The sequence below is a fragment of the Haemaphysalis longicornis genome, unplaced genomic scaffold (genome assembly GCF_048455015.1).
Source record: "Haemaphysalis longicornis isolate Haplotype H1 unplaced genomic scaffold, Haemaphysalis longicornis Haplotype H1 scaffold_7, whole genome shotgun sequence".
Classification (NCBI taxonomy): domain Eukaryota; kingdom Metazoa; phylum Arthropoda; class Arachnida; order Ixodida; family Ixodidae; genus Haemaphysalis; species Haemaphysalis longicornis.
The window spans coordinates 147,381,228-147,400,050 of NW_027526422.1; the positions used below are offsets into that span (position 1 = coordinate 147,381,228).

Consider the following 18,823-nt stretch of genomic DNA (forward strand, 5'->3'; position numbering starts at 1 on the left):
AGTCATGTTTACTTAAAAACGTTGGTTTTTGTTTCAGTTAGAGATTTCTTGCACAGATAGGAGTTTAAAATGACTCTGCAGCTCACGTCTCGTTCAAAGCAGAGAGAAGGAAACGTGCGTGAAATAAAAAATACATTTTGTTGGTGCTGACATTTTTACATGATGACCCAAAGTAAGTCTGTGCGGGTAGGGTACCCAGCGCCAGATGTTCACAAAGTTTGTGTTTCATGTCTAGTTTGTGAATTCCCCAGGCCGAAACAAGTGGTGCACTTAGTAGATGACGCACTTTGCGGCCCGCGTGTTGCTCGAGCGAAAGACGATTTTGAAGGTTAACATTCATGACCGGAATAAGGGAGATTTTGGAGAATTCTCTCCCTTTTATACGTAATGGAGCGTTGTTTAGCTAGGTGTGTTTTCAGAAAAGGAACGACAGGATGAGTACAGGCTTAGGTAGCCAACTTCTTTATTGCTCGTTTTTATGCACGTAATAATATCTGCGCTTCAACTACTCTGCAAAGACCTAAATTTTCTTAAGAATCTTAGAAATAAGCTGCAGGAGGCTGCACCCCATTTCTGTTTTACACCTTTTCTTTCGAAAGCGCGAAGGTATTGCGATGAATATGTACCGAATTAAAATATGTAATAAAGCTGCTTCCCATTTCTACGTCCTTTCTGGCGGCACGACTATCGTCAAGGTACTGCAGGCACAACATTTCGACTGAGCGCCATGCAAACCTTATTTTCTCCATATTATATGGTATAAAATAAATTAAATGTCCTACATCCCAGCGCACCAGCCATGCTATTGAAGGAGATTGTGGCCCAGTCAAGTGAAAGGCTCCATGCAGCCTCGAAGTATTGAGAAAGCTCTTATTGGCCCGCATTATTCTTTTAGTGGCGCCATCAACGCGGACCTTCGTGGGGGGTGATTTTCGTCGGGTGCCTTTTTAAACGAGTCTCAGAAAAGGCGAAGAAGAGCATAAAAACACCAAGTATGGCGCAGAGAGCTGATATCGTGCGATACAGATTATCGTATGATCCCATGGTGTCTCGGAACACGCCTGGAAAGAAATAAAAGACATGAATATAAATATGTGTGCCAACCAATGTTCACCCCTATTTTGCTATGTAATGAACGCATAAACGAGGCTAGAGAATATCGAAATATAAATAGCGGAGTGACACTTTATGGCAACTTAATGAAACACACGGTCAACAGAAACTTCTAATGTGTCTACCAAGCCAACTTTCGTCACTGAGATTCTCGACGGTTGATCGCCGTAATAACTATCGTCATCGTCGTCACAGTGTTGAAGTTTGAAATATCCAGAGAGAGAGAGAGAGAGAGAGAGAGGGAAACTTTTATACTGTTGAGCCACTTGGGGAGGCCCAGCAGCCAAGGCGTCGGAGTCTCTGCGGTGGGCCTCAGCCGGTGCCTGTGTTGCCGAGCTCCCTCGCCTCAGCGACCCGTGTGAGAACGGCCAAGTGCCCCCGGTCCTACTTGCAACTACAATGGATGTATCATATTTATGGGTGGTATGAACATGAGCAACAAATGTAATCTATATTGTGGGCTACGCGCCTGGCGGGGAAGTTTTTATATTGGCGCGAGACTGCTAGACACGGCACTTGCAAAAACCCATCCTATGTTTAAGCCAACCTAACCGAATCACTGCCAAGCCGCCACAGGATAGAAAGCCTAACCTTCTAGGGAACGCCTGGGCACTGGGAGACTGGCTGGCCTGCTGAGCAAACGAATGCCTCGCCAGCCTTACAGAATGGTTTGTGTCTTTCTTACTGGCAAAAATGGTCCTGGCGCAGTGCTGCAACGCCTGTCTCTCTCCTCTGTAACATTGGTGATAAACGTTTCTACCGTACAGTTTCGCCTCGGAAATATCTTCTGTTGTAGCGGGAGAGGGTAAGACCTGCCACTTGCAAAATATTCCACTTGAAAAGTGGGCGTCAGCTAGCCATGGCTGCAGAGTTTAAGCTGTGGATAGCTCGCTGGGCAGGTTTCGACTGTGCTTACATGCCTATCTAAGGGTAAGAAATCGGCACTCCCAAGCTTAAGCCAAGCTTAAAATGGCGATAATGTTTCGACCGCTTATTACGAGACTTGTATGCTGAATCCGCATTGCGATTATTTTCTTTAAGTTCTGTAAACTTCACCGGATCAAGAAATTGTGAACCTATTTCCATTGCTAGTTTGCTTCTTGCTCTTTACATACTGTATAAAGAACATTGAAACTCTTAAATATGCCACTGTATGAATGCTATGGCACAGCAAAATTTGTCTCATAAATCGGGAAATATGGTGTTGTTGCTCTTGCCCAGCCAATGGTAACAAAAATCCGCCCGCGGTCGCAAAAGCAAAACAACTTTTGCAGGAACGGAAATTAAAGACGGAAGCGCGGACACAGGCAATTATATTAACCACTTCGGAATGAATGAGAGCATATGGGGTTTAACGCGCGGACGCTGCACTGGTCATGAGGCGGGCGGTAGAAGAGAGCTACGGATTAAGTTTGACCAATGGGCGTCTCTTACGTTCGCCGAAATATCGAATACACGGACGTTTTGCTTTTTTACCTCCATCAGAAAAACGGCCGCCGCTGCCGGGAATCGAACACGCGTCCTTGGGCTCAGCATCTCGACTCCTTAGGCGCTGAGCCACCGGGGCGGGTTATTAGCCACTCCTGTACGCCGATACCACACCGACCATGGCTTTGAGGTAGCTTAATTAATAACGTAAAGGTGTCAGAGAAGCAATAAACCAAAAAATTGGTGCGCGACTGACGTGCCTGTATAGGCGTACTTCAGAAAAATTCTTCCGGCATCTAAAACAGCCTACGTATTTTGAACGTAAAAGCGATAAGGCTTCCCCTTCTTCACTGATGCACTACTTTGGAACGGTAAAAACTTGTCCACTTCGTCGTGCTCTTCTGGTGGCACGCAGGGTGCTGCGCGGATTTGTTCATTTATTCTTGTAACACAGCCTCCGGGTCAATGCCGATCGTCCAGCTATTCCATCCGCAATAAATGCAGCAGTTCTAGACGGGGAGTATTTCCTAATGAAGAAGATGAAGAACGTCGATTCTGGTATAGATGAGGATGGCGAGTTGGAGCAGCTATGCGCATCGAAGTAGTGAGAAAATGCACAACGCTCTTGGAGACACGCCCGGAACGTAGCGGAGGTGGCATTGTTGTAAAGTTTCATTATGGCTGGTAATTTCGACTGGTATACACTGGTCACGGCTGATCATACGCCGTTGACACGGGGCTTAAGAATGGGTATTGATATGGGTTATCAGGGTTCGGGCAGATAAAGCGATACAAAAGACTTGAAAAGATTGTTTCAGTGTCCGAGACCGGACGAATGTGGTGAGCAACATGTGGATGAACGACGCAACCTCCACAAAAGGTGTTACGTGGCGGAATAGTAGATGCTCCAATTACGCGTCCACGGCAGACTGAGCAAGGCTTGGAGAAACGCACTGCTTCGTCTTTGTCTGCCATGGTGAAGCCCAGTGCTGAACACAATTGTCCACATCGTCGTTTTTTCTCCGTCTTCCTTGTTGTAACAAAATTGCAGTAGAGAGAGAGAGAGGCAACTTTATGACGCAACAGTGCGAGAGTGGTTCCTCAGTCCAGGAGCCCATGTGCTGTCCAGGCTGCCGTAGCCCTGGTCACAAGCAGGAGCTGGTCCTCAGGTCGAGAGCTGGACAGCAGTATCTCCCACTGCTCAGGGGAAGGGGACAGGTTCAGGGGCGGAAGGTCCGAGTTTTTTGTGCAGTCGAATAATATATGTGTTAGAGTTCCTGGTTCGTGGCAGAATTTACACTTATCAGAGTACTGGGTAGGAAAGAGTAAATGAATACGGATGGGATGGGGAAAAGTACCTCCTTGAATTTGTCTGAGTGCGATTTCTTGGCTTTTGGTCAACGTAATTATTGGTGACTGTTTCCGATGTTTTATGTGTACAGCGTTTCTTCAAAACAAATTTGGTTGCACTTGATGAAAAAAAGTTATTGTATATAGTGCTTCTTTTGCCAATATTGTAGCAATTGTATACTTATTACCATTCCCGCTTCCTCAAAGTATGGCCATGACTGTGATTGGATTTCATTATTATGTCTTCCCTTTATTTTATTTCTCTCTCGTGTGTGTGTGTGTGTGTGTGTGTGTGCGTGCGTGTGCGTGTGCGTGTGTGTGTGTGTGTGTGTGTGTGTGTGTGTGTGTGTGTGTTTGTGTGTGTTTGTGTGTGTGTGTAGGGGGGGTCTTTTTTTCCCTCGGCCAATCCACAAGATGTGTAATGCAGTAATATCGCATACAGTCGTTATATCTGCTGTTGCCGGAAACCAGGGCAGCCGCCTCATCAAGCCTCTTGTAACAGTGGCTTTTTCCGGTTGTGCCCTCCTTTTGTAAAAGAAAGGAAAATAAACGATTTGATTTGATTTGATATGAAGATGTGTGAGGACTAGGGAAGGTCTGTCTCGTGGTTCGGTAGTATTGGGTGATTTCTTGGTAGGTGAGGAGAGGTGTGGAAACAGCCCCGGTTTCAGCGGCTCGGTGAGTGAGGTCTTGAGGCTGTTGACGAACAGAATTGTTGCCCATCAGTGCAGAGTGGGCGGGAGTCCACACAAGGTCCACCCGATGGGCAGGTGGAGGTTCCTTCAAAAGTCGGCATGTGGCGGGGACCACACGTCCCGACAAGAGCCTTCGTCAGGCGGCTTTGGAATCAGTCAATGTAATATTGGAGGTGGTTTGGGTAAGGGCGAGCGCAATAGCTAATTCTTCAGTGTCCAGGGATGAAGTTGTCCGGAAGGAAGCGGTGGTGATGAGGCGTTCTTAAATGTTACCACTGCCATTTTAGTTTGGTTGTCTGCGTAACTGGCCGCATCTGTGTAGATTAGGTCGGATCGGCTGCTGTAAATTTTTTCGTGGGCTTTGCTTCGGGCTTCTCTACGACCAGGGTGGAGGTCCGGGTGAATATTTCTGGGAATGGGGTGCACAAAAAAGTACTGGCGGCAAGTCTCGGGGATTGTGACCAGGCGGGTCTGGTCAGGGCATGACCATTGTATATTTCGAAGGGCCGCGCAGCCTGCTTTGGTTTGGGCAAGTCGAAGGCGTTGACTGGGAAGGTGCCCTTCGATGAGCTCCTCTATGGTATTGTGGAGCCCCATGCTAAGTAGGCTGGCCGTAGACGTGCTCATCGGGAGATCCAAAGCTTGTTTTGTTGCTTTGCGAATGAGGCGATCGAGTTTGTCGGTGTCGGTTCGAGTTGGGACAATATATCGCGCGACGCAGGTGAGGCGGTAGATGACAAAGGCCTGAACGAGCCGAAGAGTATCTTTTTCTTCCATGCCTTGGCGACGGTTGATGATGCGACGAAACATATCTATTACCTGATCAGTCGCTTTACTAAGTTTGTAAAGTGTTTGGTCGTTTTTAGTGTTGGCGTGTATAGTAAAACCCGGGATCTTCAGGGTTCTAGCCGGTTGGATAGTGTGTCCGTCGAGGGTAATCAAGATTTTGTCAGGGTCAGAGTTGAGGCTGTGCTTATGAACTATAATTAATTCGGACTTTTAAGGAGAACAGCGGAGGCCATTGGCTTGGGCATACGCGCTCACTGCGTCCGCAGCACGTTGGAGTTTCTTGAATGCCCCCGAGGGAATCGGTGCCCATCCACACGGTGATATCATCCGCATATAGGGCATGTCAAAGGTTCGGTATTTGCTCTAGGGCAGCGGGAAGGCCAATGAATGTGATGTTAAACACTAGGGGAGACAATACAGATCCCTGGGACGTGCCACGACTGTCGAGTTGAATTGGTTTAGAGGTGGTAATTCCTAGTTTCAGGATGGCTCGGCGATCTGTGGGAAAATCGGCGATGTAGGTATAGGTTCGTTCTCCGCAGCCAGACTGATTCAGACGACCAAGAATCGCCGCATGGGTCACGTTTTCAAATGCCCATTTAAGATCCAGGGCAAGGTTGGCTCGAGGGGACTGACGGGTGGCTGGTGCAGTTATTTCTTCCTTAACTTGAAGGAGCACGTCTTGGGTGCTGAGGTGTTCACGAAATCCATACATGGAGTCTGGCATCTGTCGCGTATCTTCTAAATGCTGCTGGAGTCTCTTGAGGATTATGCGCTCCAATACTTTTCCAATACAGGAGGTGAGTCAAATCGGTCTGAGGTTGTCGATATGTGGGGATTTACCTGGCTTGGGTATGAAATGTACTTCATCAGTCTTCAATTGCGAGAGAAGCTTCCCGGACGACCACAACTTCTTGAAATGAGGGAACAGGGTCGCTTGTGCGTCGCCCCCAAGGTTGGCGAGGACCTTGTAAGTAACCTGGTCGGGTCAAGGAGCGCTGTGTTTCTTGCATCCTTGCAAGCCAGCCCTGAGTTCATAGAGCTGGATATTCCGATCGAGGGACTCGTTGGGGGTGCCTGTGTATGGTAGCGGAGGGTCAGCTGTACCTGTTTGTAGGTATTTGTCTAGAGGGTCCCGGATGAGTTTGTCGGGTGTGCCAGAGTACGCGTGTATGGTGCGGGTCATGTTTCGGTTCGATTCCCCTTTGCTGGTGAGGGGATCAAGCAGGTGGCGGAATAGGTGCCACGTCTTGCGGGTAGTCAGAATGCCTTGCAAGCTGTCGCACACCTAGAGCCAGTTTTCTCTGTTAAACTTCTGATTGTACTCAGCAGCTTGTTGGGAGAGCAGTGAATCTTCTTACGAAGCTTTCTATTATGGTGCTGACGCTTCCACCTGCGAGTAAGGCCGTGGTGCGCCTCCCATATGCAAATGAGCTTTTGCGTCCACACTTGGGGTTTGGTAGGATGTGGCTACAGTCTGTGTCTGAGCCTTAACATCACGATTGATGTCTTCTATCCATTCCATAAAGAGTTGGTGAGGGTCTGATGACCGAATTAGGCGGGGTTTCCGAAATGCATACCAATTGGTGATACGGGCGAATCCGGTCCGGGCTTTGAAATCCCGGTGTCGGAGGAGGAGGTGGATAATGTCGTGGTCCGAGCGAAGATTTCTTTCAGTATTACTTCATCAAACATTAAGTTGTCCCGATAGGACAGAGGTCTGGGCTTGTGTCACGACATAACGCTAGTCCCTGTGTGGGTCGGCGTGTTGGGATAATTCAGGAGGGTGAGGCTGAAGTTTTCGATGGCTGACACCACGCTCTGCCCTTTTCTTGTGTTATACTTGTACCCCCAAAGCTGGTGTGGAGCGTTTAAGTCCCAGAGGACAAGTAGTGGACACTGCCTAGCGAGGTTTAGTGCTTCCTCAATTGTCCTCTGGATCTCGGGGTGCAAGGTAGAAGGGCGACAGTAAATGTTCAAAATAAATAGATTCGATGCTTGTTTGATGAAAAGGGAGAGGACCTCCACAAGCATGTGTTCACACCCGGCTTGTGGCGTGAGATGCTATGTGGCTGCAACAGAGTTACGAACTAAAGTAGCAGCAGCTTTCTTTAAGGGATCTTCATCTTAGAGGTAGCCTGGGAGCTCGGTGGGTCTATTTGTTTTCTGTAATACTATAATATCTGTTTGTGGGTCTAATTGTAAGTATGTACTGTTGTAGAGAGGCTGCTTTACCTCTGTAGCTACGTCAATTCCATTGAAGGATCGCCGTGGCTTGTTGCTTAGAGGATGTCGTGACCATCTGAAGTCGGGTGGCAGGTCATGCCATCGACTGTTCGAGCGTATGGTACTGAGCGGTAATGGGGACGGGAGCCACAACTGTCGATTCTGTTTTGTCTAATGGGCCCTGCGTCTGTACGGGTTGCAAGGCATCCTGAATTGACGACGAATGAAGCCTGCGTTTCCTGCCGGAGGGGGGCAAGATCTTCCTTGAGGGATTGAAATTCTTGCTTGAGGATGACATTGTCTGAGCGGAGGTTTTTGATTTCCTCATTAAAATTTCCAAGGTGATTGACTAGTTGAGCAAAGACGTCCTTAGACGAGGGAAGTTGGTTTCTAATCTGTAAGGTGTGATTTTGGTCTGCAGCGGGTGTGGATGAGTGAGCCATAGGTTCGAAAAGCAGGATTGGGTTTCTTTCGTTTTTCTGGGTTAGTGCTGGGGGGGAGCGCGTTCTAAGGCACCCAGACGTGATTGTAAAGAGGCTATCATATTTTCAGCTGTTCAATGATTTGCAGCAACTGAGACCACTCGTGGCATTGTGTGTTAGCCTGGTGTGATTGGGCATGGGAGGGGGCTTGGGGTGAAGCAGTGCGAGATACGTGCTGAGCCCAGCTTACTTGTTTTGAGTCTTTATTGCGTGCAACCGGCCCCGTTGGTGCTCCGCCACGCCCCTTCCTTTTGGGTCTGCTCCGGCGTCTCGAACTTGGAGTAGGAGACCGCTCCCTTCTCCGGCCACAGGGAAGGGGTCGGGTATCGAGCTCTGTTCCGGCTGGCCGCAATGACTTGCCGGAACCGTCGTTGCCGCAGGATGTAGCGTTCGGCTTAGCGCTTCGTGGAGCCAGGCGAGCCCGAGATGGGGACCCCTACAAAGGCCGCAGGTGGGGAATCAGGGATGGTCTGGGGCCGGGTCTCGAAGGCCGCAGTGGTGACACACTTGGACGTTGGGCTGAGGGCAGGCCGTAGACCGATGTCCTACGTCGTGCACGTGATGCAGACGGGAACTGTCTTCTTGCGCAACGCGCAAGGGTATTCGACTCCATAGAGGTGCACAAAGTATGGGACCTTCGGCCCTGCAAAGGTCAGGATCACAGTCGCGGTTTGGCCAAGACGACGCACTGCATAGATTTCGTTTGGTAGAGTTTGCTGAGAATTTTGTTATTTGAGAAGGGGAGCGGAACCCCATGCATTACACCCTTCCTGGCATCATCGGGAGCATGTCCGTACAGTGATAGTGGATGAACGGAGGTGCCGAGAGTTATCTGCTTGACTTGAACGAGGGATCGGGCTGCTTCCGCAGAGGGAGTGCTGATGATAGCTGTATTCTGTATAGAGTCGATGCGAAGCCTAAGGTTTGGTTTTTGCAACGTGGCATTATTCGCGTTCAGCACGGCCAGTGCGACTTCGGCGTATTCCACGTTTAGGAGGCGTAAACCACCTTTCGGGCGTAAGACGAGCTGTAATCACATCGGGGGAGTGGCTGAGGGCGAAATGTGGGCTGACGTGTCTGCAGTAGGTTGGCTGCTTGCGCTTGGGCTCGTGATACGCCTACAGTGGTTGCTGGCGGCGTGATGGTGCCCCGTTGGCAGCGGCGTTAAGATCGCGACACGCCCTCAATGAAATCGCCATCTTGATTCGTAGTGACAGGCTGTTGACCCTCCTGGTTCGTGATATCAGATTCCATAGCTTCATGCAGGTTTGGATGGAGGGCTTGTACGTCCGAAGTGCCGTCACCATCGCGCAAAGAGCTTTGCATGCCGTTCTAGGGAGTTAGGCCTACCTACCGTGGTAGGCCTGGCGGGTGGTTCTGCGCCCTAAATGTCCAAAAATCGCATCCACCGCGTCAAACGTGGTGTCCGGATGCTCATTTTGACTGGCTGAGTTCGATGACAGCATAGGTTTAGAGGGTCAGGAGAAATTATCGCATACTTGCTCGAAGAACACGGAACCCATGTGAAACGCGACCGTACAGCTCGAGCTGATGACTATGATCCCCCTTGCAGTAGACCGTCGCGTGCAAAGTAACGTTGGCCAACAAGCCATGCTCATATCATCCATCATCGATAGATGTTATCGTAACATCTCAACTGAAGCCAAAGTGTTTTCACTTTTTTGTCACGTCAGCCGAATTAAGTGCTCTCAAGAATGTTTCGCTCCTATGCCTATTACTTAAATATTAAAACGTTATCAAGCACTTACAATGATGCCCCTACCTACACCAATCTTCCAGTCCCCGCACTCGGCGTCTTCGACTACCATAAACCACTCAGAACAACCGGCCCCCCCACTCACGCCACTGCGGCCACCGCTGAAGAAACGACCATTGCGCTAGCGGTCACCGCAGCCACGGGCTGCTACGTGTCGATTATAACTGTGTCAGTAAGCATGCTCCAACTACCTCACTGGCCGCCAGTCCTCCCCCGCCATCGAGATTATTAGAACAGTTCCAGCTCGACCTTACAACCAAATTGTAGAGACTGTGAAGCAAGCCTCCTCCCAGTCACTGGGATGGCTGACGGCGCTGTCTGTGACGTTATTTTCCCGGCATTGCCATCTAGGGTGGGCGACATAGCCGTACTTCCCCTTATCGAACCAGTTACGGTTGTCTACACTGAATCGTCACACCAATAACGATACAGCCGCTCCCAATATTCAAGTTCTTTCGCTGTGCAGTAACGTCCGATCTGCACCACACCGATCAAGAATAGAGTGAAAATTGCAGGAACGTGAGCGAATGTGCTATGGCGTGGTGGGACGAGTACAACTGCCGTTCGTGTGGCCCATATGACACATGCACACCTGTACAGCGCATGGTTCCACGCTAATTTTTGCGAGGCAGAGGAAGGCCAACCTAACACATTCTCAACGATCCGATCATTATTGAATAATTTACATACGCTTATCCTAAATAAAGCACGCCGTACAATGTAAATGGTAAAAAACAGAGACACGAAAGCTAAAAAAGCAGAGGTTAAAAGGGAAAATTATGGTTCTTGAACTATTCGGAGGGGTGTCTTTAAGGGGAAGTTCCCAAGGATCAGTTCATCTGGCCTATTGGCATGACTCAAAAAGGGTGCAAAAAAGGTAAGCCTCGCGCAGCTTTTTTGTAATATTGGCGTCGATCGAGTCCTTGTAGCACTGTGGCTGAAGGGGACCAAGTTCTTTCAGATGCCGCTATCGTAAGGCTTTGCAGTGACTGATTTATTGTTTCTACCTATTTTTTCCTTCCGTTTTTTCGCTTGACTATGGTCACTCCTTTTGAAGTAGCAAGTACTGCTGTTCATGGGACTAACTTCTTCAGCATTCAATAAAGCTCCATCGCTCTCCGTCGCTCTCCAGTATCTTCCACCTCACTTGTCTCCTAACGCTGATGACGCCCGCCTTTGGCGCACACTCCAAAGCCAAATTTACGTTCCCCCCATTTTATGCCACATCCCTCCCACCCAATACCCTCGTAACTGACCGTTTTGCCAGACTCCCTCCACCCCTTACTGCCATGTGGGCAAATTCCCCTACTATCCAACGCCAATTCCCCGTCCCGGAGCAGTGGGAGTGTGAAATGACCAGCTGGAGGCCTGGAGCTGGAGGCCTGACTATAAAGAAGATTCGAGCTCACCTCCCAGAGCATCGCCCAGAGCTCGCGGCTTTGTATATTGAAAAAAAGGCCTCCCACCTTTTTTTTTTCTTTTATTGTTACTGGCTTCTAGTGAACGTTTTATGCATTCCCTCACCTCGCATACTGCTGACTCTTTCCAACAATGTACAGGTCGCTACAGGTGATACAATATAATAGGCCTATTGTAAGCAGCGTGGGTTACGTTTTTGCGGGACATTTGGCCTAAACAGAAGGAAGAAAAGAGGTAGAACAAAGGCAGGAATGTTGTCCAGGATATGGCCTAGTTTGTGACCCTACACCAGGGAAAGAGGAACAATGGAAAAAGAAGATACCAGGAAAAAAAGATACCAGAAAAAGAAGGGGAAAGGTAAGGACAGAGCGCAAAAAGGTGTACCCAGCGTGAAGACACTACATAAGATGGTGTTCATAGAGTGTAGGGCCTAAACACAAGGTAGGCAAGTTTTGAAGGTGGGCAGATCGATATATATGAAAGTGAAAGCGCGCTGAAATGGGACAGGGCAAAGATATAACCGTTACAAGTGCTTGTTGCTTGTTTGCTGCTGCCCACCCATGCGCTGCCACTTTTCCATAAATGAAGCTCTTTAAAACAAAAAAAAAACTAAAACTTACATTTAAAACAAATAACAAAGTATGATTTCTATTCATGGTACCAACCAGCCAGCTGTAATTTTCAGGTTGTCACAGATGATTTAGAATTCTTTAAGATTTTGAAAAAAAAGCGACCATAATTTTTAAATCCCAAGTATGAATTATGGAAAATTGGTTGATACATCAGGAACAGAAACCGTTGGAGCTGGGCAGATAGACGTGCCTCAAGCGAATACTATTGTTAGCACGGCTACTTGTCCGTTTCCTGCTGTGTCAGTTACACTTCAATTGTAACGTTGTGAAGTATAAAAAACACCCATTAGTTTTAGAATTATTTCAGAAGAAAGATGTCTGGGTCCTTTGTAAGCCCCTGATATCAAGGGGGGACCTCAGGTACGTGTACAGGTTCCGGTTTTGGAAGCTGTTTTCACATCGCATCACCTTTGCGTATTTAAATATCTGCAGAAATCTAGATAATAGTATAGTAATGTTTAACATTCTTATTCCGCTTGTGTAGTGTAAGTTCTTAACAGGCAAATATGGCTATGAGTGGCGAGTGACGTTATATTATTTTATTCTTTTTAACATTTATTGTGTTTCTTTTCCCTAATGATGTAAGTTAATGCCATTACAGCGATGAAGTGCCTTTGCTTCCCAAATTTCTTTCCCGGTGATACAAGGTGTACTTCAGAGTTAGTCTGTTTATGCCATTTTTATTTGTATTTCTGGCGTCCCTTTGCGGATTTTTTTCGTTTTTCTTTAAGTTTTGGGCGAAATGTGCAAGATGCATATTTTTTATGTTGTCCGATCATTTTTTTGTAAATATTTAATTCTTCCCATTTTTTAATTTCTTGGTTTTTAGAAATTATGTCCAACCGATTATCTTCATTTGCTATATTATAACAATTAAAGGCCTGGAGACTTTTGCCAAACTTGCATTTGCCAAACTTGCCAAACTTTGCCAAACTTGCATTTTTGTGGAAATGCAGGGCGTTACACTGTACGGGCTGTGGGGGTACTTTTAAAGGCGGGAAGGCCTTGTTATAGGAACAAACACATTTGGCTACACCTTCTTACTGCGTTTCCCGACACACTCAGGTATTAATCTACAAAACCATACCAACATCTATAGAAGGCCTTTATGCATGTACAGTGACGGCACGGTTCTGTACCATGCATATTAGGTTTCATCAACATCCTTCACTATGATTACCCATGCGGGAAACCTACCTATCAAGAACGGCATCCCGAAGGCGAATGGTAGCATGGCGATGGCAGCCATGCCCCAGCAGGCGGCGAGCGTCCGTACACCCATGTGGTCACTCAGCAGAACAGGCTTCAAAAGGAGGAGGCAGCCCATAGGAAAGCTCAAAGCCAGGATAGCGACAAGGACCTCCCAAGATTTTTTTGCATGCGGCATTGCCACAAAGCAGACCGCTTCTGCCAAAAGACATAACGCTGCCAAAATGCTACGCCGAAGGCCGCAGGAGTCCCAAAAGAATGGCAGTGTGAGTTGACCAAGAATCTCAGCTGCGGCCACGTACGTTATGATTGGCTCCGCTTGACTCCTTGCAATGCCCTTATCCATGGCGTAATCAAACACCGTCGTTTCAAACGTCTGTTGTGTGTACTCCGCAACTGTGAATGTAAGAATGAGTAGATAAAAGGTGGGATTTTTAAGAAGATTTAGAAGGCTGCCTTCGACATGATTGGGTGTGTCCTCTATTACCAAAGTTTCTTCTTTGCTTTGGTTGTTTATAGCCAGGTTGCGTTTGAAACAGGTGCTTTCTTCTGGTCCCTTTTTGAAACGCAGCTCCAACGAACACACTGTTGCGTAATCAGTGTTTCCATCTTTGTGTTTATCGAAAACACAATCTTTGTCAGCTCGCTTTTCTTCGGAAGTGACATTGGCAAGCTCTGTTGGAATCCTGTTTTTGATATTCGCTCCAGAAGTGGGCAAAGCAGAACAACTTGTCGATGCCATATGGCTTCCAGTTTTCTTGCTTGATATTGAGGTGGTGGTATCGCTACCCACGGTTTCAGCTTTCTGGACGTGTTGAAACTGGTCAGCACTGGCAATACTCGTGTTTGAGAAAGCGGGGGGAGCTTGTGGAGGGCCACTTTTCTTTGTACAGTGCATTTCTATATCATAACTTGGGCTGTCAGCTTTTTTGAGGTCCGTGCGAGCCTGCTTTTTGCAGCTCAGTGACATAGGCTTGGGCGTCTTCATGAGAATGGCGATGGGAATCAGGTTTAGGGTTACGGCGGCCAGCAAGAGCAGCGTACCTCGAAGACCGTACTCTCGAAGGGCAGCCGAAATTGCCAGAGGAAAGATTAGCTGCACCAACCCCATGCCGGCGTATTTATACCCGCTTGCAGTGGCCCGGTACTTGTCGAAATACGTCATGGCGTAGAGAGACAGAGAAAGAGCACCCATTCCTATTCCAAGGCCTGAAAAAGAGGAGACACACAGTTGTAATTCAGTTATGCCACAGCCATATCATGCTGTGCTAGAAAAATCGATTAAGGTATTTACTAGTTATTGTTTATTACATACATACTTTGCTGAATCTGTTGTTTACAATTCTGCAGCAGCTTTTATGGAACATACCCCGTCTTTGCCCCATCACATACAGCCGCGAAACGGGATCTCGATGACGGTGCACACATTTTAATAAACGTACAGCAGAACACAAACCCGCAAGACTTCCTTGACATCGCATGTCTTATTTGTCATAGGCACCACTTAAAACAGCGGGATGTTGTTATTTCCCGTCACCTCGTGATTTTCTTTCAGTTTAAGCATGTGCAAGGTATATTTTTATTGAAATAAAGGTCTATTTCTTCTAAACAAAGGTTTCATGTACCGCAGCAATACCTTTCCTCTGAAATGCAACGTAGTAGCAGGCTCCGGATTCATTTAGACCTCGTGTGGATATTTATGTGCGCGAAAATCTCAAACCCCAGACCCTTTTTCAGTTTTTCGTCTCAGTCAGAAAATACGGCCACCACAGCCAGGATCGGATTCATGTTCACCAGCAATCACAACGGCGTAGCCATCGACCCTCTGCTGCTGGAAAAATGCCGTCTTGTAAAATAGGCTCCGGCTAAATTTAAAACGGATAGTAGCGCTTCATGCCACAGGCACGAAATATTATATTGACAGTGTGGGGATCTCAATTTCGGGTTTCTGCAGAATTAAATTGCGAAATTAGCTTCTTTTGTTTGTTTTCTGTTTTCATTTACCAAAAGTAAATGACGTCTCTTGTACATCAAAATAGTTCGCAATTTTAGGTCTACAAACACCTATGTATTTCTAAATTGTTTCGGCTCTGACTGCGTTCAGTTAAAAAAGCGAAATGCCCAATTTAAAGACGGCAATTTTACTACATTCAGTATTTTGGGTGGCTGAGCAGGGAGAACAAAATTGGAGCAGCTTCAACTAGTGGTGCAAGGCTCGCGAGACAGCGGATATAGCAGCCCCTCTCCCTTCGTCGTCGGCCCCCCTTACAAAATTGAATTTTGCGCTTCAATTCAGTTCCGCTTGAGTCTTTATAGAGTCAGTAGAAGCTTAATTCGAACTCTAGAGCCTTCATATTCTTCATCAGAAAGTCAAAATGATTTGTATTTGATCTGCAGGTCTTGATTTGATGAAATGATCTGCCGGCACCCTCACTTACCATTGATGATGCCGGCAGTAATGGTCATCCATGTAATGTTTGGGACGAAAGCAGAGGCCACAAGGGAGGCAGAGTTCAGTAAACATCCCAGGATCATGATATGGTAAAGAGACAGCCTCCTTTGCAGAAGGTTTATCAGTAGACCTACGCAAAATAGAGCGAGAGGATTTAAAGGACTCGCTGTTATTGTCATTTGTTGCCCAGCACATTTTCTACAAAGTTCTTCGTCCTGCCAGAATTGCGGATATATATAAATATACATATATAAGACAGAAATAAGAATTGGTAGTCAAGAAGACCTCGGAAAGCAAAGGGGATGATGTAGTAGATCAAGATAAAGAATTTGAAAAATAAGAGAGTTGAGAAAAAATGCCCGCCAGGGGGGATCCGAACCCGCGACCTCCAGAATACCGGTCTGGTGCGACAACCACTACTCTACCGGCGGGGCTACTTTAGCCTTCACTTTCTGGGGTATTTATGTTCAGGGTTTTTTTTTCCTGCGCTTTGGGGTGGTAGCCAGCGCCACCCGGACTACTCGGGGTGAAGGGGACCTTCTTTTTAACCCCCGGGCCGTGACTCGAGCGTCTACGACATGTCGAGAGTGGTCGACCAGCGTTGAACCCTCTTAAGCTCCCTATGGCACCAAAAGAAGGTCCCCTTCACCCCGAGTAGTCCGAGTGGCGCTGGCTACCACCCCCAAGCGCAGGAAACAAAAACACCTGAACATAAATACCCCAGAAAGTGGAGGCTAAAGTAGCCCCGCCGGTAGCGTAGTGGTTATCGCACCAGACCGGTGTTCTGGAGGTCGTGGGTTCGGATCCCACCTGGCGGGCATTTTTTCTCCACTTTCTTATTTTCCAAATTCTTTATCTTGAGCTACTACATCCTCCCCTTTGCTTTTCGAGGTCTTCTTGACTGCCAATTCTTATTTCTGTCTTATTTTCAACGAGCCCCTCATTTCCTATTCTGATTCGCTACATGCATAGCGAGGGCCTCTGTTCTGGCAGTCTTGGTGCCATAGGGAGCTTAAGAGGGTTTAACGCTGGTCGACCACTCTCGACATGTCGTAGACGCTCGAGTCACGGCCCGGGGGTTAAAAAGAAGGTCCCCTTCACCCCGAGTAGTCCGAGTGGCGCTGGCTACCACCCCCAAATGCAGGAAACAAAAATACCTGAACATAAATACCCTAAAAAGTGGAGGCTAAAGTAGCCCCGCCGGTAGCGTCGTGATTATCGCATCAGACCGGTATTCTGGAGGTGGTGGGTTCGGATCCCACCTGGCGGGCATTTTTTCTCCACTTTCTTATTTTCCAAATTCTTTATCTTGAGCTACTACATCCTCCCCTTTGCTTTGCGAGGTATTCTTGACAGCCAATTCTTATTTCTGTCTTATTTTCAACGAGCCCCTCATTCCCTATTCTGATTCGCTATATATATATATATATATATATATATATATATATATATATATATATATATATATATATATATATATATATATATCGCAGAAAGCTTTGATGACGGCTGGTGAAAGATGTAGTGCAAACGCCCCTTTAACGCGTCATAATGTTTTACCAAAGCTTTATCTGTTGAAATAAAAAAGGAATTCATCAAACAGAGAGAGGCCCGATGCGCTTCGCAAGAAAAGGGTGTGAAAACGGTAAAAACAACACAGTGCAGAAACACCTATAACTGGTCAGTCAGGTTCACTAGCATTTTGAAAACACAGATTGTGTTAACAGATTGTTTTTCTACCAGATTATGATTTTGAACAAACGCTTTCTGTGACGGAGTATTTGCTACGGTCATGAGTCATGTCGCACACTTTTCTTTCCAGCGAAGGCTAAGTTTCTACCGCAACCATCTTTATAGATAGCGACCTACAATGGTTGCCAGCGTGTCAAAAGGCTGCTGTGTAAGGTAGGAGCGATTGGTCAAACCGTGTTAAATTTATTCCCTAGCTTCACAAGCTTCGCTTGGCTTGCAGTGCGACCGGCGGCTGCTGGGATAAAAGGTAGCGGTTGAACCAATCTATAGTGATCGTTTCCGTGAGTACGTATATTACTGCCTGCATGCAGAATATACGGTTCAGTATAGACCCATTTCTTAGCTATGGAAACTTTGAGGTAAAGTAAAACACACCGATAGCATATCTGCCTTCTCTACTAGCATTATTTTTTGGGGCCTTTTCGTTTATTTAAACAGCGGGAGACTTTATCGACATTGGCTTTACTTCGAGAGGCAGTCTATTTCCATGACGCTCGTTTATGCACGTGCACATGTTCAAAAGGAAGGCCTGAATTTGTATAAAGCAGCTGCAATAGGGCCGCTCTGTGCGCGGAAGTGTCGCGATGCTCGCTCGAAAACAGAACGTTTTTTTCAGTGAAGGAAGCAGTAATCGATGGAAAGTTCTCAACGACTGCGGCATTTTCACCATAACTGGCGCCACACTTGTAGCAGCTCCCGGGCGGTGGCTTACAAGCCCGACAAACGGAAAAGTTTTCATTACAGCCGTGCCCGGTCAACGCCTCGGTTACAACCAGAATTATGTTCGGGTTATCTTTTTGAGTCACGGCCCCCGTACCGAAGTGATGGGAACCTGCTCGTATACAGAAATGGTTTTTGCCGAGCGGCTGTCGGCCTGGCTCAGCTGCACACAGCAAATATGATCGCGTACTGGAGGTACGATGCAAAAGTACAATGCAAAAATGCTGGAGGATCTTTCAGCACATTATTTCGCAAAAGCGTTTATTTTGGCACGGTTTGTCGCCGAGCCGCCTGCCGATGACAGCTATAAGCTACAAACACGGCGTCACGCTCACTACGCCTTCTTTTTCCAGAATCACAATCCGTGCTGCTGCGAGACTGCCTACACTGAAGCGGAGGGCCAGCCAAGGATGCGGGTGGAATATCTGAAGCACACTTGTTTTTTTTTTGCGTTTTTGTTATCCTCGTGCTACGAAACGCGCCATGAGGAAATGGGAATCGTGCCGACGCCGAGTATGTCTTCCGTTCTTTTGCCTTGTGCACAATATGAAACAGTGCGGCCAACTTCACTGCTCCACATTGCTGTCCATAACCCACGTTAAGCGGAAATAAAAATATAATGGCTGTCGCAAACAGGCAAGCACCAGATAATTTGGTTCCCGAAAAGTTTGCGCTGCAATGTCCGTGCACAGAAATGCCCGTACACCGATATGTCCGTACACCCGAATTTCCGCACCGAAACATCCTGCACCAAAATGTCCTAGAGCCGTATGGAGTTT

At 47.2% G+C, this 18,823-nt stretch overlaps 1 protein-coding gene across 1 annotated transcript in view; it reads right to left on the bottom strand.

Moving 5' to 3' along the window:
* Positions 1–464: 464 nt before the first annotated feature.
* The window catches only part of LOC144145282 (monocarboxylate transporter 9-like), a 36,976-nt gene continuing 18,617 nt past the window's right edge, over positions 465–18,823 (bottom strand). The window contains exons 3-5 of the mRNA XM_077676833.1: positions 15,559–15,702; positions 13,109–14,329; positions 465–1,061 (exon numbers count right to left, since the gene is read on the bottom strand). Coding sequence (XP_077532959.1) covers positions 904–1,061; positions 13,109–14,329; positions 15,559–15,702 — 1,523 coding nt within the window. The 3' untranslated portion in view covers positions 465–903. The remainder of the gene's footprint in view (positions 1,062–13,108; positions 14,330–15,558; positions 15,703–18,823) is intronic.